Source organism: Eulemur rufifrons, chromosome 5 (genome assembly GCF_041146395.1).
Source record: "Eulemur rufifrons isolate Redbay chromosome 5, OSU_ERuf_1, whole genome shotgun sequence".
In the NCBI taxonomy this organism is placed as follows: domain Eukaryota; kingdom Metazoa; phylum Chordata; class Mammalia; order Primates; family Lemuridae; genus Eulemur; species Eulemur rufifrons.
In genome coordinates, this window is record NC_090987.1 from 20,615,652 (window position 1) to 20,642,592 (window position 26,941).

The following is a 26,941-nucleotide window of genomic DNA, read 5'->3' on the forward strand; positions in this document are numbered from 1 at the left end:
AAACCTCGAGGTCCCGGACAGCCAGGCAGCTCCCACCCCACCCTGCTCCCCAGCAAGACCTGAGAGTGGAGTGGGAAACACCACCTAGCATTTTGGTTTTAATTCGCCAGCTTTTGGGCCCTGTTCACCACAAGGCCCGAGGGGCCAGGACGGGGTTTACTGTGGTCCCAGTGGTGAGGAACACAGGATTCCAGCCGGGACCCCTGCCGGGGCAGAAGTTTCCAATTACCCTAATTGGCTACTGGCAAGCTGTCTGTGGCTAGAATCCTTCCAGAGGGGGCCGGGTTTGATCTCCCACTAATCCGGGGGTCCTCGCGGTGCTGACTGTGTGATCACATCGCGGGCATTTTCACTGAGAGAGGAGACTTCAAAGCGACCGACTTTTGAAAAATAAAACACAGTAAACAAAAGAGTGCAAGTAGAACTGCAAACTCCATCTCCCCCGCTGCCCCCGACGCCCTGGGCCCGAGGCTGGGGGCTGCGGGGAGGAGGCGGGAGGGTGGAGCGTGAAGGTTGGAGAAAAGCTCAGCCACGGCTGACAAAGGCCGTCCCTTGCGGGGGGCGGCTGGTGGGGACCCTGCCTGCCTTTGTCCTCCCGGACATCTGCTACACGTCGCCTGCTGCCAGTTGGCGACTGCGGCTGACAGCGTGAGGGAACAATGCGCGCCCGTCTCCGACCCAGTTTTCCAGCCTTCTGAGGTCCTTTCTGACCCAAGCGGTGTCCGGCTGAGAGGAGTCAGAGATGAAATCCCTCGCACAAAGCTCTGCGGGGACGGGTCCAGGGGGAGACGGGAGTGGGGAGGGGAGGGCCGGGGCCACCAGGAAAAGAAACATGCTTCCCTTATTGGTGTGAGCTGCCGCATGCTCGGGCTGGGGGGCTCGTGCGGGGGCTCCTCTCAGGGATTCCATCCCTTCCCCGTCTGGCTCCAGACTGGCCACTGACGCTGCCTGCCTTGCTCCCATTTCTTCCACCAGCCAGGGCCACCCCTGTCCTCCCGCCTGTCCATCTGGCCCCGCGAACCAGGGCCCCAGCTGCCCGTGGGCCGCCTGCCAGGCCCCCTGGCTGTCAGGCTGTCAGTTTCTGGATGGTTCTGTTGTAGTACTGCGTGATGGGGGGCGTCAGAGGGTTCCAGCTGTTGGCGTGGAGCTCGATGACCTCCAGGAGCAGTGACCGGGTCAGCATTGACTCTGAGGGGCACAGCATCTTGTCCCGGGCGCTGGCCAGGAGCTCTGTCATCATCTCGGGCAGCTGCTCCTCCAGCAGCCGGCCTGTGCTCTGCAGCTGCAAGTACAGAGGTGGGGTTAGGACAGGACTTGGCCCCGCAAAGGCCCCCTGACCTCCTTGGTTAGGTGGGCTGGGGGCAAGCACAGGAAATAGCTGGCTTGTCTCAGGGACATGCAGGCCCAGGCCTCCGTGCTGTGGCAGGAAAGAAGACAGGGGGCTGCAGGTGGGCACAGCCAAGTGTGGGATCCCACATTAACAAGCGATTTGCCGGCAGGAATCAGAGGGATCAGAACATCACCTGCTGCCCAGGGCTGAAGGGGCCCTCCCCAAGAATGTGCCTCTTGTCCCTTTCACCCAAGAGCCTCCCTCCTACAGGCAGCCTTCCCTGATTACACTCACACCCCCCAACAGCGCCCTGATCTGCTCCCACTGGTGATCAGGTGGCACTGTGCTCATTTCACTTGTTAGGGCGTCTCTCTGGGGATGAGCTTAGTCATTGTTACCTGCAGGTGTCCGTGTGGAACTTGAGAGCAGGGACAATGGCTCCTATTTCTTTCTCTCTCTCTCTCTCTCTCTCTCTCTCTCTCTCCCGCCTTCTCTCCTGCCCCCAATCCCACCTCACCAGGCCCCAGAACTGACCTCTGCCCACGCCTATGACACAATGGGGCAGAGAAACATGAACCGGGGAGAAGGCCAGCCAGAGGTCCTGCCCTGCAGAGACCCTGATCCTCTTGAAAAGCCCAGCTGGGCAGGATCCCCCCCTTCCTGGATCGGCACACCCCCAGGCAGCAGCCCCCGGGGGCTCTCCATACACTCGCAATCCCCACCTCTGCCCCACCCCAGCCTTGTCCTACCCATTTTTCTAGGCTCTACAGTCTTCACAAAGCCTTCCTCGAGCTCCTGAGTGCCCCCTGACCTCTGTCCTCTGACCTTTCAGGGCTGTGTGCTCTGTGCCCACACTTATTTTACGCACTGCACATCCACTCTGTGTGTGTGTGTGTGTGTGTGTGTGTGCGCGCGATCTACCCTTACCCAGACTGGAAGCTGTCCGAGGGCTGCTTTCTCCTGCTTTCCCCCAGTCCTAAGCCCCTTGTAGGGGGCCCAGCTGGATCCCAGCAAATGAATAGAGGGATGAGAGGGACGGTCCCACAGACCCAAGGCTGCCATTGGGCTCCCAGCGCTTCTGACTTCCAGGCTCCCTGGGTGAGGCCGTTGTGGCCGGGCCTGAGAGGTGTGCTCGTGACAGCCCTGACAGGTGAGGCCCTCGTGCGGGAAGCCCCGCTCCCGCCTGCACCCCAGGCTGTGTGCAGAGGGCAAAGATCTGCCCCAGGGACTGGGCCAAAGCCAGCCTCTAAAAGGAAGATCCCAGAGGAAGTTTCCATGAGCAGTGGCTGCACCTTGGGGACAGGAGTGGCACCTCCTGAGGGGGCTGCTGTGGGGTGGGCAGTGCCAGCACAGAGGGGACAGGGGGTTGTGTGGAGTCTCCTAAGTCATTTGTGTGGCATGCCTGATCCAGGAAGCAGGTGGCCTGAGGGGGCAGAGGGAAAGTGGGCAGTCCCAGCCCTCTGTTGGTCCCTCTAGAGAACCAGTTCTCTCTCCCTCCAGCCAGTGGTGGGCTGCTCTGCTCCCAGCATTTACTCTGGTTTAGGGTGGACAGTTCTGGATGCAGAAGTTCATGCCCACTCCTGGAGCCATCTGCCACCAGCCTTGCCCGAAAAAGCTTTCCCTTGGCCTTGCCGATGCCTCCAGCGACCCCTGCACCCCATGACTGCCAAGGCAGGAGGGACGCACCGGGTCTGAGGTCAGGACGTCTAAGCCCCACGGCTTACCTCCATGGAGCAGCAAAGGACAGCATCTTCCTTCACATCCTGAGATTGCAAGAGCTGTGGGAGAGAGCGGCAGAGAACACCATGAGGGTGACGGGCCAGCGGCAGGCCCTCGTGCCCCGCTCCAGCCCCTGCCCCCTGCCCTCTTCCCTCCAGCCCCAGCCCCGATGCAGCTTGTAACAAACACCTCTGAGGGTCGGGCCCGAGCGAGATGCCCGGAAAAGTAAGAGAAAGAAAGCTGCACCCAGCAGCCGCGATTTCTCTGACGGGCTTTGAGAGCCGTAAGACAGTGCACTCAGGCGGGGTGGAGCCCTGGGCCAGGTCTGGACGCCGTGACTAGAGGACATCGCAGAGACAGGCTGCAGTGCTGTTAAGAATTGGGCAGCTAAAATCCTTAGGGAAGTGAAATCAGCCTCAAGGTGTCCGACGGGTGACTCCCCTGTGTGTGAGGAGGCCCAGCCGTGGGCTCCGGCGCCCCTGGGCCTGGCCGTAGGAGGGTGTCCAGTAATCAAAGCACTCTTCTCCACTGGCCGCGTGCTGTGGACTTTCCAAACCACGGCCGGATGGACTTGCCCAGAGGCTGGAGCTGTCGCTAACCAGGGCCATGGCCCAGTGCTTGGGTTGGCCATGCCCAGATCTAGGCTGCCTGGCTCACTCTCTCAATCTCTCTCTCTCTCTTTTTTTTTTTTTTTGAGACAGGCTCTCACTCGGTTGCCCTGCCTAGACTGCAGTGGCATCATCATAGTTCACTATAACCTCAAATTCCTGGGCTCAAGCCATCCTCCTGCCTCAGCCTCCCAAAGTGGCTGGAACTACCGACGTGCACCACCACACCCGGCTAAGTTTTCTATTTTTTGTAGAGATGAGATCTCTCTGTGTTGTGCAATCTGGTCTTGAACCCCTGGCCTCAAAGCGATCCTCCTGCCTCAGTCTCCCAAAGTGCTAGGATGATAGCGCACGACTCTCTTTTAAATACAGATATAATTTCCATGACATAAAATCCACCATTTGAAAGTATATAAGTTAGTGATTTTTAGGACATTCCCAGAATTGTGCAGCCGTCACCGCTATTTAATTCCTGAGCATTTTCATTGCCCTCCCAAACAAACACATCCCCACTGGCAGTCACTCCTCACTCCCTCCTCCCCGCTGCTCCTGGCAGCCCCCACTCTCCTTTCTGTCTCCGTGGATCTGCCCACGCTGGACGCCTCCTATACACGGAATCATACAGGATGTGGGACTGGCTTCTTTTATTTAACAGTGTTTGCAGGGTTCACTCATGTTGCAGCGTGCACCAGTCCTTCATGCCTTTTTATGGCTGAATAATATTTCATTGTGTTGGGCACATCCCATTGGTTTATCCATTCACCGGTTGATGGCGTCTGTGCTATGCCCACTTTCTGGCTATTATGAACAACGCTGCTGTGAACATTCACGGACCAGTTTGTACGTGAAATTCTCTTGGGTAGATGCCTAGGAATAGAATGGCTGGGTCATGTGATAGCTCTATGTTTAGCTCTTTGAGTAACTTCAGGCCTGTTTTCCACGGTGGCTGCACCATTTTACGTTCTCATCAGCCATGCATGGGGGTTCTGGTTCCTCACCAATGCCTGGCACGTCCCAGTTTTCTGATTTACTCTCTCGAGCCCCCAGCAGCACTGGGGTGCTCCCCACCACCTGCCTGAGACTCGCTCTGGGCACCCAGTTCTTCCCAAACTCCACTGGTCACTCCTCCCACGGTCCCCTCTGCCGCTTCTCCGCCTAGTCCCTAACACAGGTGTTCCCGATATTCTGTTCCCCAAATACTTATCCTCAGGCGTCTGCTCTCTCGACACCAGCCCATCCTGCCATGTTGACCACCCAGCTGTCAGGGGACGCCACATACAGCTCGTCTGCAGGGAGCCCCCCATATTTGCTGAGCTTCTCTCTCTGGACGACACCCCGGCTTTACCGCCTGTGCCTCAAAGCGGCTCACTGTTCCCTCCAGCTCAAAACCACCGTCATGTTCCTTTTCCCTCATCGCCCACAACCAAGGAGGTAGCAGAGTCTGCTAGTTTCCCTCTGAAATGTCTCCAGAGCACGTCAGCCCCCCTTTCCTGGTCTCTGGCCTCACTCGAAGGCGAGGCCTGTTGCCTCCCTCGTGGGGGACTGCCTGGCGTCCTGACACCGCCCAATCCCACTTCCTGCCCCAGTCCTTGCACACCTGGCCAGCGTCATCTCCCCACCACCCCACGCCACACCCTGCTCAGGGCACGTTGGCCACAGAGGCGACTGTCACAAGGAAAACCCAACAGCTACACTGAGCCACACGGTTCCAGGTGAGGCCACAGTTCACTCCCAACCCACGACTCGAGGAGCCCAATAACACCTGATTGAATTCACGTGAAGGCGATTTGCTGTTTTTATGGAGAAACATTTTGGGACATTTCATCCACAGGAATTTTTGAGCTATGTTTAGTACATACTCAGTAAATACGGAGTGGAATGTGGAACGAATGAAAACGCACTACATACTACGTAAAACACAAGAACCACCTTCCCACAATTTCCACGACCTCGAAGCCAGTGTGGACCAATCAGGCTAGAGACTCAGTCTATCTGCCCTCGACCTAGCCCTGCCACCCCACGCCAGACGTCAGAGCTCCTGGGTCACACTGTAAGAGAGGCTGAGGTGGCCTTTGAGAAAAGCAGCACAGATCTACCAAAAAAAAAAAAAAAAAAAGACAAAATATTGGGGGCTCATCCACTTCACAAATTCACAGCTATTTGCTGAGCACCTGCTCAGGCCAGCACGTTCCCTGCAGGCAGCAAAGCAGACCGAGTCCTGCTCCGGGGGCTGGAGAGGCGACAATAAACCAATAAATGTTTGTATCAGATGGTGATAGGCGCTGTGCTAAGCAAAGTGACCGATATGTTAATTAGCTTGATTGAATCACTCCACTTGTATACACATATCAAAACGTCCTGTTGTACCCCATAAATGTATATAATTATGATTTATCAATAAAAAATAATGTTAATGATCTTTTTTTTTTTAAAGTGGCCTCGAGTAAGAGTGTCAGGGGTACTGGCTTAGTGGTGAGGGAGGTCAGGGCGCCAGGCCAGTGACGCCCGGTTAGGGTGGCCCTGGCAGAAGGCTCAGACAGGGGGTGGGGGGCAGATGGAGGGGCTTGGCCCATGGAGGAGGCCGGTGTCAGGATGAGGAGCACACAGAGAGTCTCAGGAAATGAGGCCAGGGAGGCGGCGGGGCCAGGGCCCCTCGGCCTTGCAGGCCAGGACAAGATTCGGAGTTTTCCTCTGAGCAACATGAGCACCATGGCAGGGCTCTGAGCGGAGGCAGGACAGGGCCTGGTTTGTGTTTTAAGTGGACCATTTTCCCTGCTGTGGGAGGGAAGGGCGGACGCTGAGGGACTGCAGACAGCGAGAGGAGTCAAGTCTGGACATATTTGCCTCTGGAGTGGATGGGGAGAGACAGAGAGAGAGACAGAGAGAGGGAGAGAGGGAGGTGTGTGTGTCAGGAGCCACGGGTTTCCGTGACTTCCCCTTTGCCCGGGATACAGGCCCAGACTCCGTAGCTGGTGTTTGGGCTCCAAGTGACCTTTCTATCTCAACCCCCCACACTCTCCATCCTTCAAGGCTGGGTCACTTCCCAGCTGCTCCCCGGCACCTTCCTGATCACCCCGGCCCCCTGCCCTCCCTGCCCCTCCCTCCCAGGGCACTCCCTGGCCCCGTGCACGCTGCACAAATGAAAAGCTGAGTTCCAGTGTGACCTGTCGGCTTCCTGAAGGCAGGGGCAGCGCCACACTCATCTCCGCTGCCCTTTAACACAGGTGCGGCCCCTGGCAACAGCCGGGCCTCACTAAGTGTTGGTGGATAGGATTTATGCGTTGTTTTCTGCATTTGTAAATGAAAGGGCAGAGGGTGAGAAGAGTGTGTAAGAGGGAAGCATTTTGAAGGCGATCGTCCTTGTCCACTGACCGAGAGCTGGAGCCAGAGTTTGACCTGGGCACGGCACAGTCAAGAAGGAGAGGTGAAATCACACACGACCAACGCAGGGGCCGTCCACATTGTGGGCTCGAAATCCAAACTCTGCTCATCCTTATTTCTTCCCTTCTCCTGTCCTGCTGCAACTGTCCACCCCGCCTAGGCTCCCACCTAGCAGGAGCCACGGCATTCACTTCTGGAGGCTGAGGACACAGGGCAGTCTTCACGACATGCCAAATGGGCACGCAGGACATCGGGGCCACAGGAGCCCAGAGGGCAGGTCAGGGGGGCTCTACTGGCCAGAGACACGCTAAGAGACCATAGCGTCCCCTCACCCTGTGCAGGGCTCTGCCCAAACATCCCCTCGTCCCTGCCTGCCTGCCTGGTGACAGATCACTCCCCACGCCCCTCCTGGCTCACTTCTCTCTCCAGCCCCTGACTTAGTATCTGCTTGTTTGCCTCCTGTCTCTCTCCCTGTCTTTGTGACTGCAGGACCTGGTGACTCCCCTTCCTGTCCCTTGGGCCGCTGCCCCTGCCCCCTCCCCGGCCAGGGCAGGGCGCTCAGGCAGAGCTGGGGCTGGGTTCTCAACCCCAGGGCCTCTCCTCCACCTTATCTTTCTCCTGGTTGTTTGGGAAAGTCTGCCTTAAGCCAAAAATCACATCGTGTGCGATAGGCTCTCTTGCAAATGACCTGCTGGGTTTTCTCAAGGAAGTCAGGGAGGGCTGGGAGTTTCTCATCTTACTTTTCCCTCCCAGTTGCTGGACCGCAGAGAGCACAGGAAGGAACGAGGTGGCTGCATGCAGACCAGGCCCCGTCCTCCCTTGCACGCCGGCTTGGCCTCCCATTGCCCGCTTTTGAGAGTGGACTCTCAGGCCCTTAGACTGAAGGGACCACAGAGGGCGGCCCCGTCAACCTCCCTCTGACACGAGGGAGCTTTGCTGGCCAGGGGCACCCGGCTGGGAAGTCACCACCTGCTGCCCTCCGTGTGTCACAGGGGCTGGCCTGCCTCCCCCAGGAGCCCTTGACACAACTCCATGGGCTTCCTCCCTGGGACCCCAGTGCCCCTTCCGGAACCCCCCTCCCAGGCTCACCATGCCTCTGCGTGACCAGTGGCCTCCCAGGAATCCTTACGGGACCTGCCTTTGTGGCCATGATCCCAAGGGCAGAACCTTCCACCTTTCTGTCTTGGCCCAGACTCACCCATGCTGTGTTCCATTTCTTCAGGGCTCTGGTTTCCTAAGGGACAGCTAGTGTTTGGATACACAAACCCCTGCTGAAATGTTGAGGGGCCGACTAGCTCCCTCATTTACGGGTGCTCTATTTGGGATCTCCGGGAGGCCATTGCTTTCTTCAACTCAAAGACAGGTCTTAAAAACTACCGGCAACCCGGACAGATACTGGTATACTCACGTTCACAGCAGCATTACTGACAACAGCCGAGAGGAGGAACAGCCCAAATGTCCCCGACCAATGCGTGGACAAACAGGTGGTATAACATAGACACACAGTGGAATGTCGTTCAGCCTCAGCACAAATCCAGACACACGCTGCCACATGGACCCACCCTGAAGACAGTGTGCTAAGTGAAATAAGCCAGACACACAAGGACAAATCCTGCACGATTCCACTTATATGAGGTCCCCAGAGTGGTCAAATCCATAGAGACAGGAAGTAGAAGGGTGGGTGCCAGGCGCTGGGGGAGGGGGAGTGGGGAGTTAGTGTCTAATGGGGACAGGGTTTCAGCAGGGGACGATGACAAATTCTGGAGATGGATGGTGTGATAATAGCACAACAGTGTGAATGAACGTAATGCCACAGAAGTGCACACTTAGAAATGGTTAAAATGGTAAATTTTAGGTCCTGTGTATTTCACCACAATAAAAAAAATGGTTTAAAAAAAGGCAGTGGCAGAGCAGGTACCATTTGTGGGGCAGGACTGTCCCTCGCCCCTGCTGCCACTCGCTGGGAGAAGAGCCATGCCAACAGGGGAGGCCAGGCCGCCCACCGGGGGTCTGAGGCCCGGGGGGGGGGGGGAGGAGCAGCCCACTCTCATCAAAGTCCCTGGCACAGGAGGGAGGTGAGCGGGCCGGGGCAGGCAAGCCACCGGCGCCCTCGAACAGTGAAATGTGTTTCTTGGACGAGAATCCAAGGCAATTGTGCGAGCCCACACAGTGTTTGTTCGGAAGCTAATGCATTCCTGTCCTATTGTCTCTGCCGGAGACTTGTTGTGGGCACACCCATCATATCCTCCCTCGGGGAGAAGCCAGGGTGCTCAAGTCGGGCTGTGGGAGGCCCGGCAGCAGCCAGGGAGAAAGGTGGCCTGGTGGGAGTCGCCCGGAGTCCCCAGGGGAACGGTCGTAGGCGCAGGCACGCTGTGCCAGGCGTGCCCAGGATGCAGCCAGGCTGGTAGCTTGGGATGCCACCCGCAGGGAGGGAGAGAGGGTGCTGATGGAAGAATCCATGGGGCCGCCTCCCCGTGCGGGCAGGAATGAGAGCTGGAGGTCACAACATCCTGCCTTACTAGCGAGGGGTGAAGCGTCCACCCCAGGCAGGCTGGCCAGCCCTTCCTGAGCACCTTCGATCACCCCCAGCACAGCCTCCGACCTTGGTTGAACAAACCCTGGCTGCTTAATGCAGCTCTGCTGAGCCCAGCCCCTGCCTCCTCCTGCAGCCTCCTGCCTTTGCTGTGGTGGGAGGTGGGCCAGAGAGCAGCGACCAGGGAGCTGAAGGGGAAGTTCACGGAGGCTGGGTTTGGTTGGCCAGGCCGACAGCCGGGCCAGGGCTGCGGGAGGACAAGCTGAGGGAGTGGAAGGAGCCACAGTCCAGAGGACAGGGCACAAGGAAGAGCAGAGAGTGGGAGGTGAGGGCTGCGGTGGCCGAGGAAGCCACAGAGATCGGCACAAATGCTGGCAGCGGAGAGAAAGGGGGCAGGGAGAAGAAGGGGGCAGAGGCAGAGGAGACAGCGCTGGCACGTGGCACGGGTCTAGAACGACGGCCACCTGCATCTCAGGAGTGCCCTCAGGGCCACCCGCCCTGCGCCTCTGCTGGACCTGGCCCTGCACCCACAGCCAAGTCTAGAGGGTAGCACATGAACTGATGCTCATGATAACCACCTGGAGTCATCAAGAAGAGGGTCAATTATGTCTGGGTCCCTTTTCAAGGCGGCAGGGAAGTAGATAATCTACCGGGGAAAGGCTGTCATCAAAAATGTGCAGCCGGCTTGGAGTCAGAAGATTTGTTGCTTGCTAAGAGTAACCCCCGGCGCGTCACTCAATCACTCCGTGCCTCGGTTCCTTACCTGGGAACGGGCATAATATATGCTTAGGATTGTTTTGAGAGTCAATGGAGATAATGTAGGCGAAAGAGCTTTGAAAAGTGCAAACCTTGATTCAAATGTAGGGTGTTATTATTGTTATTACATTTATATCTTTAGAAACATATATCTTCCCTGATGATCTCAACACGCTTTGTATGAACCATCCCATTTACCCTCATGGCACTCTTGTGGAGACAGGGAAAGGCCACGGGCATTATCATTGCTCCTTAAGAGAGAGGGAGGCTAAGGCTCCGTAGTTACGTGGCTTGCACAGCCAGACAGACGTCGAGTCTGCATACAACTAGACGGTGCTCGAGAGTCCTAGGTCAGCATTCTCATCCTCAGAGAATGATTTTAATGTCTCCCAGATTAGCCAATCCTTATTTTGCTAGTTGGTGCTCATAATTCTTAATTCTGTTGACTGGCGACAATAGTCAACCTGGGCCTTCACAAAATTGAGTTGATTTTACCTGTCCTTTGTCTGCGTTGGCCACCACCTATCCTATCCACCCATCCACCCAACCATCCATCCATCTATCCACCCATCCATCCATCCATCTGTCCACTCACCCACCCACCCATCCATCCACCCACCCACCCATCCACCCACTTACCCATCCACCCACCCATCCATCTATCCACTCACCTATCTACCCATCATCCCATCCATCCATCCTTCCATCCATTCATCCATCCTTTCATCCATTTATTCACCTACTCATCATCCATCCACCCATCCATCCATCCATCCATCCTTTCATCCATGTATCTGCTCACCTACTCATCCATCCATGCATCCATCTACCCACCCTTTCCACAACATTTATGGAATACCTACTGTGTACTGAACATTGTGTAAGTACAGGGATAACAAGAGGAATAAGACTTATAACTTACAGGGTAGTAGGGGGAAATCAAGAGACTTTTGCTAGGTATATGGTGTTGGAGCATGGGATGGCATGGTGGTGGAGAACACTCCAGGCATATGGCATAAGGAGAATGTACCAAAGCAAAAAATGTGAACTCGCAGAGTGGTGAACAACAAGTATTTCAAGATGCCCAAAATATATGATGATAAAGAAACCAAGGGCCACATTCTGAAGGGCTCTAGATGCCATGCTACTGAGTTGGATTTTATCCCAAGGGACTGGAGAGCCAGTGAAAGGTTGTAAACTGGAGAGTAGTAAGAGAATATTTGCATTTTAGAAAGATCCTTTCTGGCAGAGCGTGGAGAATAAATGGGAGCTGGGAGGGTGGTGTGGGACTGGAGGCAGGGAGACCGGTGAGGAGGGTGCTGTGTGACACGAGGCACAAGGAGAGGAGTATGTTTGAGAGGCAGACTATGTTCAGGGGCAGAAGTGGGGTGAGGAACAGAACAATGCAGAGGACACACAGCCCCGGGCTTGGGGCTTGGTCACTGGATAAAGGATGATGCCATCAATGATACTGGAAAGGCGGGAGAAGGTTTTGGGGAAAGTGAATTTTGAGTCAGTGTCAGAAATGTTGAGTCCATGGGCCTTGGGGCTGGTCAGGGAAGGTGACTAATGGGAGAAAGGTTATCTGGCAGCATCAGAGCCACGGGTTAGTGAGTCAAGGCCACAGTGTGAGCGAGGTGACCTGGAGAAGACATGGCGTGAGATGAGAAGAGGGCAAGGGCTCCCAGCCTGCACACAGCAACGTCTACGGTGGGAGAGAGGGAGAGGAGCCCCCAAAGGAGGAAGAGAAGGTCGGTCAGTGAGTTAAGCAGAGCAGGAGGAAGTGGCGTCATGGAAGCCAAGAGCGTTCCAAGAAGTACAAGGTCAATGGTGTCAAATGCTCAGAGAGGTCAAGTAAGATGAACAATGACTAAGGTCACCTGGATCTGGTGATTAGAAGCGTGGGGGCGACCTTTGCCAGAGGACTTCACTGCTGCGTAGGGGCAGTGGGGGTCTGGGGTGCAGACAGAGAGGGTACCTTATTTCTTTCTTTTTGAGGGGGGTGTTCTGTTCTTTCTTCTCTCTCTTTCCCTTCCTCCCTCCCTCCTTCTTTCTCTCTTTCTTCTTTCTTTCTTTCATTTTGTACTTGCCTACAGAAGAGGAGGGTAGGATGCTAAGAGAAAGAGACTGGCACGGTGTCACATGCAACGGTCTGGGAGTCTGGTACGGTGAAGTAGAAGAGCCCCGAGCCTGTTTAAAGGTGGAGGTGAGCGGGCAGAGCACAGAGAGAGGCATGATAGAGGGGAGGGAGGATCAAGTGCATAATCTGCCTTAATAAGAGCAGTGGCATGGGCCTCTGGAGTGAGAGGAAGGGCCAGGGTGGCCGTGGGTATCAGGACAGGTGCAGATGCTCACGCTGCCCTTACTCAGTGCTGTTTTACGTTCATTACTGCATTGCAGACACCTTTAGGAGAGGAGAAGATGCCCCAAATTCCACTTTTCCATGAGTCTAACATGGAGCCCTGGTACGGTGGCTATGGTCAGATGTCAGGAAATTCATGGTTCTGACCTGGCCTTCAGCGCAAGCTTGTGCCCCGTGGTCTGGCCACCAGCCCCCCTAACTAAGGCGGGCAGGCACCTAATTGCGGATGAGGCACCCAGAGGGAACAATTAGCCTCCTTCTTGCCGAGCTTGCGAACCGCCTGTACAAAGTGGCGACAGACAGTCGATGTCACATGGGGGATGCTTCACACTCAGCTGGCCCCAGGGCTGGGTCACATGGGGGATGCTTCACACTCAGCTGGCCCCAGGGCTGGAAGCGCAATCTAGGGCTCAGAGCAGACACTGAGTCCCCCTACAGACATCAGAGCCAGAGGCAAGGGCCACAGCTCCAGCAGCTCATTTTGGGGGCCAAGCCCTGACCAGTGACCTGGACAGGAGGGGAGTTCTGTTCACAGTCCCCGCAGCCAGGACTTCCCGGGAGCCTGGGTTGGGTTCGAGACTCCAGGGAAGTCGGCTGTGTCTGCAGCCAATGCCTCCCAGCTTCCCTTTAGGGCCCTTCCCAGCCCTTCTAGAAGATCCTTCTCTGCTCGCTGCCCCAGCATCCAAGATCCCTCCTAAAGGGTGAACAGGAAATGCCTGAGGCAGCTCTGAGGTTTCAACTTCCAAGAAGCGGGTGTCCTGAGGGTGCGTCGCCTGGCTGACATTTTTTGAGTGTTTGCTCTAGGTGCTTTGTGTACATTTTAAAATCCATGCAATCCCTATGCCAGATTATCTGAGTTAGACACCACTGTGAGCCTCCTCACGTACAGCTGCAGAAACTGAGGTACAGAGAGGGAAATGCCTCCCCAGGAGCACGCGAGCCAGTGGAGAATGGGTTAACTGCTGCCCCCGCCCCCGGCAAGTCCAGACAAACAGGCTGGTGGGGAGGGGCTGGCCACAGGGAGGTGACCCCGCATCCTGGGCTGCCCGGAATGGTTCCCATTTTCACCTGTCGTCCCAACGTAATTAGCAAAAGTGCCCTTCAAAGTGCCTCTCAAAGCCGCCCTGATTCAGATGCACGTTTTATGGTCACCTAGACTGGGGGTTGGGAGCCTTTCCCAGGCACCCCCATCACCCACAGGTTGACGGGCCTCAGGCCATTCGCGCAGTGGGGCCAGGGCTCCTGCCCAGCTCTGAGGACTGGGCAGGTGCGGTGGGGAGGAGGACTCCAAAGGCCACCAAGTGTCCCTAGCCCTAGTGAGGAGTGGTTATCATTGCAGGAGATCAGGACACCTGAGCCACAGTCCACACCTGGGCCACAGGCCTCACCGGAGCCTGCGAGGGCCCCTCGCTCACCAAGGACCACACGGAGCAGCGTGGAATGACGGTAACTGGGCGCACTGCGAGCTGTTTCCTGCTGCAGTGGCAGCGGCGGAGCCCTGGGGGAGCCGCTGGAGCAGAGACGGGGGTTGGGGGGTGTGGGGGGTGTGGGGGGGAGCGGTTCCTCTCCAGCCTCCCTGCTGGGCAGCCCAGCTAGGAGTGCCGGGCCCAGGGGGCAGGCCTGGACCTTGGTGCCCCTCATGCCCTCTCTGAAGGAAGGACTGCATTGTGTCTGACTCAGCACAAAACAGCTCCCTGCGACAGGGGAGGATTGGGGCTGGCTGGGGTCAGGCCTGGGGCTCTGGGCCGGTGGGCAGGCTCCCCTCACAAGGCTCAGTCTCTGAGCTCACAGGCCTGTCCCGGCATCCCCCAGGCTGGGACCCTGGGCAGGCCCAGGAGAAGGGCAGGGCTGGGGTGAGTGCCTCCGGCTGCCGCGGGCCCCCTGTCCCTGGCCCCTGCCCCAGCCCCTGCCTCCCACCCTGCACCTCCGCCCACCTGAGGCCTGAACTTGACCTTGCTGGCTTTGGGGGGAGGGTGTGATAACCGTCTCAGTGGAGGGAACTTGCTGCCTGCAAAGGCATTTTCCGGCTCTCTAAAGTAAACAATCAAACAGGAAATTAATCGAGAAACCCACATCAACGGGAAGGTTCAGGTTGTGATTTTCACAGCCCCAGAGCCAGGAAATTCGAAGTTACAGTTCCCATAGCAACTTGCCTGTAGAATCAGCGAGTGCTGGGCTGGAACAAGACCTCCAGGGGTCGGCAAGCCCCCACCTCCAGGCAGCGTCACCCAGCAGCAAGTCTGAATGTCTCAGGGCAGACGGGCTCTTGCGAGGTACAGCACGGATCGGGGAGAGTTGAAGGCTGGGGCTCTCCTTTCGGTGCTGACAAGGGTGGGCAATCGGTGGACCTCTCAGGGATTCAGCTGCCCCCATTCTATATTCCCACATTCCCACTATTGTCCCCCCAGTCCCACATCCTATGAGATGGGAATGACACTCGGCCAGGCCTCCTACGTCACAGACTGCACAAGGCATGCTTCTTATTCACGCTGTGCTTGCTCCACGCAGTCACATGACGGCCTCGTCCCATCTCTGTCCCATTCTGATTGTTCCTGAATCTTGTGCTTGGCCTTTGGCCTATCCTCTGCTTGTCGCTCCTCCGAGAAACATCTCAATTGACTGACAGGTCCCGGAGCTTCCAAAGCAACCACCAAGGCGGCTCCATTTCTTGGATATCCTCTCTCCCCTGCCCTCCCACCCCTTTGCAGGACCAAATATATAACATTATAATATTAACTCAATGCACTTAGTGCCCCTCTGACGGATAACCAGCTAGATTTAATGAAACCGGAGGCAAACCCGCCACCTTCAAATAGGTAGGGGCTGTGCAGGTTGGGTGGGGTTTTCTTTTGTGTGTGTGATCAGTGAGGAGTCCCTGCCTGGCAGGAAAGGAGATAAGGGCGTTGGAGCTCAACTCTAGGAGGAAACAGTCTGGAATCCTTCCCTGAGAGCCACCCTGCCCTCCCACCCGAGAGGGCCATAGGACTGCTAGCTGGCCCCGTCAGCCGGCCGGGACCCCTGGATAACACCAGCTGAGGTGACAGCGAGAGCTTCCCGGGCACCGGGCCTGTGGCAGAGGGTGCCTGTCTGCCCGCCCACCGCCAGCCTGGCCCTCGAGCCAGCGCCTTCAATTGAGCAAAGCGGTGGCAAGAGCGAAGTGGCGCCTGCTGGAAAGAGACAGAGCGTCTCCGTGATTTCCTAACAGGCCTAGCTGCATGCCAGGGCGCACGGGCCAGCTCACTGGCCTCGCTTACGAAACAGTCCTTTCCTCCTCTGGGTAGGCTTCCCTGGGGGTGGCCAATCCACTGTCCAGCCACCCAATTCCCTGGAGGCATCCAACTGAGCCCAGGCCACAAGGGGACTGCCCACGGCAGAGAGGCTGAGTTCTCTGCAGTCTCAGAGGGACTTGGGGAGGTCACGGTCACTGAGGGCCATCCACCAGCTCCAGAGGAAGGGCCTCCCTGTGCCCAGAGTCCAGGGGTGGCTCCAGTTCATGGGTACCCTGCATGACCACTGACTGGGCACAAGATCGTCTGCAGGGCTGCCCCAACCCACCTTCTCCCAGCCTGGGCAGAAGCTTCTTAGGAGGTTCTTCATGGTGTGCGTATGTCACCCAGGTGTCCCTTTTCAATGCAGGGGGTTGTTACCAATCTCAGACTTTACAGGGTGTGTGGGTTGGGGGAGGGGTAAGTAGCTGGCAAGGGGTGCTGAGGACTTAGAGAAGGGACGCACTGGCTCGTTCCTCTGCCACCAAGCTTGGGATTCTGAAGAAACCTTTGCTTAAACCATGTCCTTTTCCGCATGGTAACCTTGGCGTGCTGTATTTACGAAGAATAAACACCTGCAGTAGCCTGCGGAGGTGCCAGTCTTCCAGGGGTCGGGGGTGGGGGTGGAGCTTGCGGCCACATCGCAGAAGCTGGGCTGGAGGTCTGGCCTTCGCGGGAGGGAGCTCAGCTGGTTCCGCAGTGGGTTTCGGTGTAAGGCGGTAGCCAAGGACCAACTGGGCAGGGACAGCTGGGCCTGGGACAATTAAGCTCTGTTAATGTGCAGAGAATAATAGGGCTGTGCTAAAGGCATAATTAGCATTGTACTCGGAGGAGCAGCCACCCAATAGAGGGCCAGACAGGCCTGGGCTGAGAGAAGGGCCTGGGGCTGCCTGGGAATGTCAGAGGGACAGACTCTTTGCCAAGTCTAAGAGACTTGGAGATAAGAGAATTTAATTGGCACCTGGAAGTTTGTTTGGCTTTAGCGCCTTACCCTTAGTAGAATATACATTTTAATAATGAGGCAATTTTTCTAAATGGAGATGATCTTTTTGGATGAATGAGCCTGCGAGTCAGTATTTTGTACCATCCGTGTGCTCTGACTGTGTTCAACTGGCCAGGCTGCGAGGGGGTAAGAGCTTAGCCTGGCACCCAGGCCGCGCCCCGGGCAGGCCCACTCCAGGCCCTGCAGCCCCTCTCTCCGCTTCACAGACCTCGGATCCAGCCGAGCACATCTGTTCACAGGTCTAAGGACGCACGGGGTCCTTGTCTGCCTCCAGCTTCTGCTCGTCATTCTCTGCTGGGCACGCCTTTTCCCACGTTGGCTCCACTTACCTGATCCCGCAAGACCAACCGAGAGACCCTCCCGGAAGAAGCCTTCCCTGACCTCCCTCCCTAACCTCTGTGGCTGGAAGGCTCGCTGCTCACAGCCCAGGGCAGCCATTTGGTTCTACCTAGTTCCAAGTCAAGTAAAGCATCCACCAAGAGGAGTTCTTAGGCCGGGCGCGGTGGCTCACGCCTGTAATCCTAGCACTCTGGGAGGCCGAGGCGGGTGGATTGCTCAAGGTCAGGAGTTCGAGACCAGCCTGAGCGAGACCCCGTCTCTACTAAAAATAGAAAGACATTATATGGACACCTAAAAATCTATATAGAAAAAAAATTAGCCGGGCATAGTGGCGCATGCCTGTAGTCCCAGCTACTCAGGAGGCTGAGGCAGTAGGATCGCTTAAGCCCAGGAGTTTGAGGTTGCTGTGAGCTAAGCTGACGCCACGGCACTCACTCTAGCCTGGGCAACAAAGTGAGACTCTGTCTCAACAAAAAAAAAAAAAAAAAAAAAAAAAAAAAAAAAGAGGAGTTCTTTCCACATAGCTCATGAGACCTTGTGTCCAGCGGTCCTCTCAGAGCACCTGAGGGCCGGGTTAGAGAGGAAGCATGGCTTGCTGCAGGCTGGGGTGAAGCCACCCGGAAGGGCCTCTGTTCCCTGGGACGTAGTAGCCCCTCTGTGCGTGACATAGAGGCTGGGAGCATGGCAAGTTCTGCCCCCAACTTCTCCACAGAGTCTGACACGGTAGTGACAACTTTTCATTCATTCATTCATTCATGCCAGCCATGCAACACGGAGGCACGAATCTGGCCTTGTAGATTACCAGTCTAGCAGGGAAGACGGATGTTGCATAAGTGGATCGGTGTTTGGAACCGACGCTAAAAATTGAGACTGCCTGGATTCCTACTAGTCACGCTGTGCAGCGCAGAGGTAACCTCACCGTGTCTCAGTTTCCTCATCTGTAAAGTGGGGCTAGACATACTACCACCCTCCAAGGGTAGTTGCAAGGATTAAACAAGATGTTGAGAGCACCCTGGACTTCCACCCACGAGACAGCAGTACCCCTTCCCCAGGAGTCACAACCAAAAATGTCCCCAGACATTGCCAAATGCCCCCGTTGAGAAGCATGGGTCTGGGTCAGGGGTTGGAAACCTATAGCTCACCAACCAAATCTCTCTTGCAGCCTGCTTTTTGTACAGGCCAGGGAACTAAGCATGGTTTTTACATTTTTAAATGGTTGAAAAATATTCCAAAGAACAATGTTTGGTGACGTGTAAAAATTACACGAGACTCAAATTTCAGTGTCCATAAATACAGTTTCGTTGGAACCTAGTCACTGTCACTGCTTTACGTATCATCCACGACTGCTTTTTGGCCACAACAGTAGATTTTGTAATATGGCAGTCTTGACAGTCTTGTCGTTGGCTTGGTGGGGCAGAGGCCAACCCAGAGAGACAGCATGTGGGGAGATTAGCTTTTGAAAATCCTGGCTCTAAAGGGAAGAGAGAAATGGGGTGGTTCCCACAGGGGAATGAAGGGAGGTTTCCCCTTCAGACGAGTTTGCTGCAAATGTATGTGCTGTGGGAGAGAGACCAGGGACCCCAGGAGGGGAGCCATGGGTCAGAGAGAGGGAGGAAACAGGTGGCACTGGCATCGGGGTGGCCGAGTGGGGCCACCACCCTGGTAGACAGGCTCCCCCAAAATAGGCAGGGACCAAGGCAGGCCCATTGTGGTGGTGAAGTGGCCGAGACAGCCCGTGGGCTGGTAAGATAATTAAAGAAAGCTCACTTAGAGAGCAGTCTGGGTTAAGAAGAAAGATACTTAAATCTGGCCTTAGGATTATTTTTAAATCTTACTATATTATTTGCATTTATATATACATTACTCTTTCTTCAAGCTGTGTGCTAACTTCATTGCAAATTTATATTAAAAATATCCCCAAGGATTTATATCATCTTTTGAGAAAATTTTTCATGGAAGTGTAACACATGCAAAACCACACCCAAATTCTAAATATTTGGATGAATTTTCACAAAGGAAACACCCTCATGTCACCGACTCCCTGGTCAAGAAACTGACCCTTAGTGGTACCTCCCCTCCCCCAAGTCCTCTTGTGCCCCTTCCTTGTGGTATCCCTTGGGGTCCCCACCATCCTGCTTAACACCAGAGCCTAATTTTTCGCATTTTGAAACTCCCAGGTGTTTGAATCTGAAGCAAACACGCTGACGCTGCAGGGTGGTTCCCCTCGAGGCCCTTTGCTCGCCTGGTGGCAGCTCTGAGAGCCCCACCTGTTCTAGGGTGCTCCACTCTGGGGTTCCCTTCACAGGGCACATCTGATTCCGGGGCTCGGTGGGGCAGGCATGCTAGCCACAGTCTTCAGGGCTGAGGAGGTGGAGTCCTGATCTGAACGAGACGATCTCCCATGTGCCCAAGGCCACACATCGGGCTCAGGGAGCTGATTCCCAAATCCAGGAATCTGTCTCAAAAGTTTGGTGCTCTCCTATGCATTGTGTCCATAGATATGTGACCTTTAACTTTCTCGGGAACATGGATCCCTTTGAGGATCTGATGGCAACTCCGGCACCCCTCCCAGAAAAATGCACATCTACCCAGGTTCACAGACATCCGGGTACAATTCCAGGGGGTTCCCAGACCCCGAAGGCCACCCAAGGGCCCCAGACACATGAGCCTTACACACCCAGCCTAAATCATGAATGCAAAAGTGTCAGGAGTGTGGGACAGTGACTGCCTCCCTGAGGTCATCAGTGCAGCTGTGGTCTCACGAGTTGCCAGGGTGATCGCACAGCTTTTTTCTGTGGCTTTTCGGGCTGAGGCTGGGTAGCCCCATGGTTAAGGCATAATGTTAGGGTGGCCCATTTTATTGATGGAAACTGAGGCTCAAAGAGCTTGAGGAACTTGCCTCCAGCCCTAGCTGGACCCAAGAACGTGGGATTTGAAATTATGTAAGTCCGACGTCCAAGCCCTTGTTCTTTCCACCCTCCCTGCTCACGGAGGGGCTTTCAGCTTCCCCGGAGCTAGCAGGGAGTCTCCCTAAAGCGCACGTTGGGTGGTCAGGAGGGAGCCGGCTGGCGGCAGGAGGATGCCTCAGCACATGCCATCTCCACTCGTGGGAAATGACTCATTGGAGCCCTGCCACTCTGGGGCTGCAAGGGACAAATGCACATTTCCTGTGTCTTGGCCAGAGCCTCGGGCAGTGTGAGCTGGCAGGGCAGATTGCTGAAGGCAGCTAGAGATAGAAAACCACCCAGCTCTGCATCCTGGGATGAAGGTGTCTCTCCCTGGGTTCACAGCACAGAGGTATGTCACCTCTAGGCCTCAGTTTTGTCATCTGTGAAATGGGGGTGGAGGTCAGACTGGATCAGCCATAGTCATGTGGGGTCCTCCTAATGACAGTATCAGCATCATCTGGGAAAGTGCCAGTTCTTTACAACAGCGATTCTCAAACTTTAATGTGCATCAAAATCACCTGGTGTGGGGAGGGCATGTCCCAGCTGAGAACCACAGATCTAGATCAGGGTCACGAACTGCAGCCCACCGGCCAAATCTGGCCATAGCCTGCTTTTTATGGCCTGTGTGGGCTAAGAATAGTTCATATACGTTTTTGAATAGTTGGAAAAAAGAAATCAAAAGAAGAATATTTTGTGACACAAATTATATGAAATTCAAATTTCAGTGTCCCTAAATAAGGGTTTGCTGGCACGCACCGACTCCCATTCATTTACATACTGTCTACGCTGCTCTTCCGGGAGGAAGGCAGAGTGGAGCCGGTTTGCTCTCATGGCTTCGTGCCGCTGCTCACACACTACACGTTGCAGGGATGTGGTTAAACTCCGTTTTGCCTCTTGGCCTGCAAAGCCTGAAATATTTACTATTGGCCCTTTATGGAAGTTTGCTGACCCTAATCTACAGAGAGAAGGAAAGGGGAGGGGAGGAAGGGAGGGGTTCATGCAAGAACTGGGATCCCTTCTGGGGGAAAAAATGAGCTGTCAGGAGCTCTTGGGCTCCAAGGGAGTCCTGCTCTGCACTTGGGATCCTTTCCACAACTGCTCCCAGGGAGATCTCGAAAGCCTTTGCCCAATAAAGATCTTCCTTCTTGCCTATATGAAAACCTGACATTCTTTTATACTTCTAGATCAGCGGCTCTTAACTGGGAAACCCCTGCCCAGAGACAGGCCTCAGGGTTCTCCGCAAGCTTTAATGCATGTGGGTGTTTTCTAGGGAGAGGATTCTTTTTTTTCTTTTTTGAGACAGAGTCTCACTCTGTTGCTCAGGCTAGAGTGCTGTGGCGTCAGCCTAGCTCACAGCAACCTCAAACTCCTGGGCTCAGGCAATCCTTCTGCCTCAGCGTCCCGAGTAGCTGGGACTACAGGCATGCGCTACCATGCCCGGATAATTTTTTGTATATATTTTAGTTGTTTGGCTAATTTCTTTCTATTTTTAGTAGAGATGGGAGTCTCGCTCTTGCTCAGGCTGGTCTCGAACTCCTGAGCTCAAATGATCCACCTGCCTTGGCCTCCCAGAGTGCTGGGATTACAGGCGTGAGCCACTGCACCCGGCCGGCAGAGGATTCTTGGTGGGCTAGTGACCCCCCTACCCCTCCCAAGACTGAGCACATTTTTTTTTTCCTTTGGGGCACACATTTTTCTCTTCCCACTGTCCTTCCAAAATGTGAGAGTCCCTGGAAGGGGAACACTGCACATATACCTCCCTTCTACCTGGGAAAGGGGAGGTGATCTGATGGCACTGGACAGCCTTAGGAGGGTCCACGGATTCTGAGGAGGGGCGGGGTATGGAGTAGGGGGAAGGCCCTGGAAAGAAGAAATCGTGATCCAGGAAAAGTTCCCCTGACCCCTCCCACTCCATAACCCACTTCTTCCCATCCGAAAGAGGCAGCCAAGGCTTGCAGCCCGGGGGCCACCCTCCCCAGGGGGCACCTCTACTCCCGCCTGCAGCCTTAGCCAAGCAAGTCTCAACTCTGGCCCTGGGATTCCAGGTATTTTCCCAGCCAGCCGCACCTCATCTAATTGCTTTCCAGTCAGCTAATCCTTGGCCCACGCCCTCCGCTGCAGCCAGGCAAGCCACCTCGGTGCGGCCAGCAGACGCTTCCGAGATTCCCCGTGGCCCGCGTCCAAGCCTGGGGCAGCCTCTCGACTCCCCTAGCCCAAACCACATCCTCTTTGCGCTTCCCCACACCTCAGACTCTCCTCTGACTACCATTTCCAAACCAAGCAGAACTCGGTCCAGTCCAGGCCGAAAGCGGCAGTCAGATTCGTTCCCTGCCACCCCGGCTTGCCACTGCCCAACTATCGGGGAAGAACAATTAGCAAAAAGTGGAGTCGTCCCTACTGTTCAATTCCCAGAGCTAATTGTTTTAAGCAGGGCTTCGGCCTTAATTAAAGGATAATTAGTTACTGAATGTGTGTTTGCATTTCCACAAGTGTGTTTGCATTTCCTAAGTCTGGCTTTGAACCCTGGGAAACCAGATTCAGCAAATACTTTTATGTTTCAGTACCTCTGAGTAAGGGAGAAGGTCTTAATTGCAGACATGGTAGTCCTGTGTGATGAAAAGGGCCACGAAAGAATGAGCTAATGGTGTTTTCCAGGCACACTCAGCCACGACCTCTGTCCAGCCATTGTGGGGAGGAGCTGGCAGCTGCCCAGCCCTGCCTGGTGCTGCCCCTCCTGTGGATTCTGCTCTTGTCTCCCTCCTGCAGTTGGCCACCCCTGCCGTGGCCCTTCATTCCCCTGTCCGTGCTTTTCTTCTTTCTTTCCTTTTCTCCCCCTTCCTTCATCCTGAGGTCAGAGGGACTGCTTCTGCAGACCCTGCCGGGTGCCCCAGCCCCAACCCACGCTGGCACCCCGGCTGCAAGCCCGAGGTTTCGGCTCTCACGCTGCCCCCGCACCCCCTCTGCTGCTGGGTGCTCAGAGAGGTGGTGAACAAATACTTTTGAGACTTAGGGGAATCCAGAACTGTTCCAAAAGCCTGAGAACTCCAGAAGCTAGTCTCTAGACCTGCCCTGTCCAGTCTTACAACCACCGGCTGCACAAGCCTAGCCCGAATGGAGAGGTGCTTTCCATGTAAAATACACACTGGATTTCAAAGACTCAATACAAGAATAAAATGAAGAAGAATATTAAAAAAGAAAAAAAACCCCTCATTGATATTTTGTAATATTGATTACAGGTCGAAATGATAATTACTCGGACATAGTGAATGACATAAAATTAATTTCACCTGTTCCTTTTTCATTTTTTAAAATGTGGCTACTAGGAAATTTACAATCACATACGTGGCTCACGCTATGTTGCTACTGGACATGTTGCCCTGTAGCCGAGATTCTGCCGTAACTGCCAAAGGATAAGAGGCTTCCGTTGTCCTCAGTGTCTGTGACAATGGGTGGTTCGCTCCCACCCACGCCATGCACCCACTGCTGTGCTCCCTGTACTTCCTCCTACTCCCTGTGCTCCTTGTGGGAGAGGCGAGAGGGGGCCCTGTGGCTCCCCACCCTCTCCAGGTGCAGCTGGGGGCCGGCACTGCATAAAGCAGGTGCTTGCTAAAGCAGCCCCTGCAGTGACCCCTTCCCCTGGGGCTCTTGGTCCAGGGAGCTTTGCCGGACGCCCACCCTGACTTCTGATAACTGTGGCACTCAGGATTCTGACTTTGGACAGACTAATTAAATCTCACATGACGCTTGGCGGACTGAAGCTGAGACTGGACCACTAAGCCAGAGCCGAGTGTGGGGACAGAGTAGAGGCAGCTTCACCAGCTGAGAGCACTTGGGGCACCAGTTCACTCATATTGTGCCTGCAAATTGCTTCTTTTGAGTTTGATTTTGGGAGAGTGTTTCTCCTCCCTCTCCTGCTCCGATCTCATCTCCAGGGACCACAGCCAGCCAGCCCCACCCTGCCCACTCACCTTGCCTCTTCTAGGATTCTGGATTTATCTCCTCTGAGAAATCGTCCCAGATTAATTCTAGAAGGGCTGCCTATCGTCTCTTGCTTTGCTCAGTCTAGACACTCTATTTCCTTCGTTCATTCAACAGGTATGTATTGGGCACCTATATGTTCCAGGCATAGAGATGCACCTGTGAACAGACACACGGCCTGCCTTTAGAGAGCTGCCTTGCTATTTGGGAGGCAGAAAACAAGAAGATTAACAAAGAAAACTCTAAGGAAAAGCCAGGTACTGGTGGAGCTACAAAGAGAGGGCAAGCAGGCTGGGGACAGTGACAGGAGTGGCAGACTGGGGGGAGGTGGGTGTGGTCAGGGAGGGTCTCTCCGAGGAACTGACATCTGAGCAGAGACCTGGAAGGACCCCTAGTCGAAGGGCATTCTCCCAGAAGGCACAGCAAGTGCACAGCCCCTGAGGCTTGTTTTACTGTGTTCCTTCACGGTTTTCTCATTAGAGAATTTTTTCATTTTATACAACATGAATATGCTGCTGACCCATCCCTTTGTTTCATGTCTTTGCTTCTCAGGGGCCACGTGTCAAAAGACAGTGCACTACAGGGAAAGGAGGAAATCAATTTGTAACCAGCAAATCTAAGTTAGATGCATTTACCCCCGAGGGCCAGAGAGAGGAGGCTGCCTGAGTTTGCCTGTCTCCGAAATCCGCCTTCTTCCCCCGGCTGCAAGGCCTGGAGGTTCCTTCTCGCCCCCTGTGACCTACGGATCAGTGCTGGCCACGGTGGGGACGGAGCCACTGAGAAGGAGCTGGGCTCTAGCTCGGTCTTGCGGTGGACAGAAAAGCGGAGAAAAGGTGGTTCCTAACTGTGTCTTGCCTGTCACCCCAGGTGCCTCCTAGACGCCATCCGTATGTGAAGATGGAGCAGCAGCACGCGGAGTGTCATCAACTGCTAATTTGAACTGTCAGTGCTGAGCGCTGAGCAGGTTGAAGAAAGATCAGCGTGGGGCACAGAGGGTGGCGTGTGCCGTACGCACCCGCAGCTCTTAGCGCACGGCAGTTTGTCCCTCCCCGCCCCAGTGGACAGCAGCTCTTCAAGGGTGGGACCCCGGCATACTCATGCCCAGGCCCCGGAGCTGGCCCAGCACTTGGCCCCTCGACTTCTGGATGGGGGTACCTGAGCTGCAGCATGGAGGCTGGGCACGGCGGGCAAACCTTGGGGAGGCCCTGGGAAGGGGGCACTGTGGGGTCAGGCCAGGAGCCACCAGGGTCGCTTACATCCTCCCACAAATGGGACACAGGCAAGCTTTATTTTTTAACTTCTAGGTTATTCTGAAGTTACGGATGGCCATTTTTTATACCCACAGCACCTGGTTTATGATCTCCTAAATATTAACATATAGGTCACGCTCCTTCCCTCCCAGCCGATCCCTCCATCTGACCTGCACTAGGAAAGGGCCCCAGTGTGGCTCCCTGGTGTTCCCAAGTTCACTGCCACTAGTGGTGGGGGGTGCGTGTGTGAGAAGGACGGCATCCTAGCGTGGGTATTTAGCCCTAAAGGATTTAAAATCTAGACGGCTGCATGTGTGTATGTATATCTTGTACACACAACTCCAGCTAGATACAATTCTATCTTCCACAGACCTGTCCATTCAACAGCTTAGAAAGCATCTGCACCTCCCACCCTCCCCCAGGCCTTCAGCTCCTGCCCGTCCTCGCCTGCCTGCAGATAGCAGGGGCCTCTTGAAGTTCAGACATTAATTACCGAGTTAGAATATTTTTCAAAATTACAAGGCATGGCCCCAGGAGATAAGAGGAAGGAGGAGGAGCACACTGGGGAGGGGTTGGGGCATAGCGGGGAGGGCGAGCTGCCCGGGGCTGCAAGGGTGGGGCTGGAGGCCCCTCTCTGTCCCCACCTGCCAGGCCAGTGCCCCCTGCAGGGAGCATGGAGACCAGGACAGAGATTCACAGCTTGCTCTGGGCCGGCTGTGGGGGTGTCCCTGGGGAGGGCAAGGGCTGCAGACTGCCATGCAGGACTTTCCTTGTTGGTCCTAAGCAGAAAGGCTTGGACAACTCCACCCCTTACCTCCCTCCCCGAGGCCTTACAGTAGAATTCCTGCTAGAAATTGGCTATGTGAGTTTAAATTGTTTTCAATGAAGGGCAAAGTCCATAATTTCATATTCAATAATTCTGTAATTAGCAAGATGGATGGGAAGGACCTGGAAGGACGGGGTTCACTGGGGCTTGGCAATTCCATGGAACTTTTAAGAAAATGCCAAATAGCTGATGTTTATTAAGAAAAACTGCTCCCACCTACACACACTTTATAAGGCTAATTTTCCGGGGAGCCACATGCGTTCTGGATCTCTGTATCTCAGAGAAAACACCCGAAGCTTGCACCCACACCGCCTTCCAATAGAGAACTAAAGAGATGTCCGCCCCGAAGCCATGTTGAGATGGGTTTGGAAATCTCTTGAGTTTTAAGGCTGTTTAAAAACGGTTCTGGCTTGGAGAGCGGTTTCCCTTTGGAAACTAGTGTCTGGTGGAAGCTGGTATTTTTATAACTGCAGGCTCTCTGTCAGATCCTGCGTTACCATGGTTGCCGCGGGGAACACTGGCTTCACGCTTCACATTTCAGTTCGCAGAGTCTGGCTAAGGGAGCAGGAGAGTCGGAGGGTGGGGGTTGGGAGGGGGTCGGGAGCGGTGCTGGGGGCGGTGGGAGACTCCCCTGTTCTCTTG

General features: G+C 55.1%; 1 protein-coding gene across 2 annotated transcripts in view; it reads right to left on the bottom strand.

The window, feature by feature from the left end:
- Positions 1-786: 786 nt before the first annotated feature.
- Positions 787-26,941, bottom strand: part of CTIF (cap binding complex dependent translation initiation factor) — a 266,261-nt gene continuing 240,106 nt past the window's right edge. For both annotated transcript variants that reach the window (XM_069468432.1, XM_069468431.1), the window contains exons 11-12: positions 3,055-3,108; positions 787-1,282 (exon numbers count right to left, since the gene is read on the bottom strand). In XM_069468432.1, the coding sequence (XP_069324533.1) occupies positions 1,067-1,282; positions 3,055-3,108 (270 nt within the window). In that variant the 3' untranslated portion in view covers positions 787-1,066. The remainder of the gene's footprint in view (positions 1,283-3,054; positions 3,109-26,941) is intronic.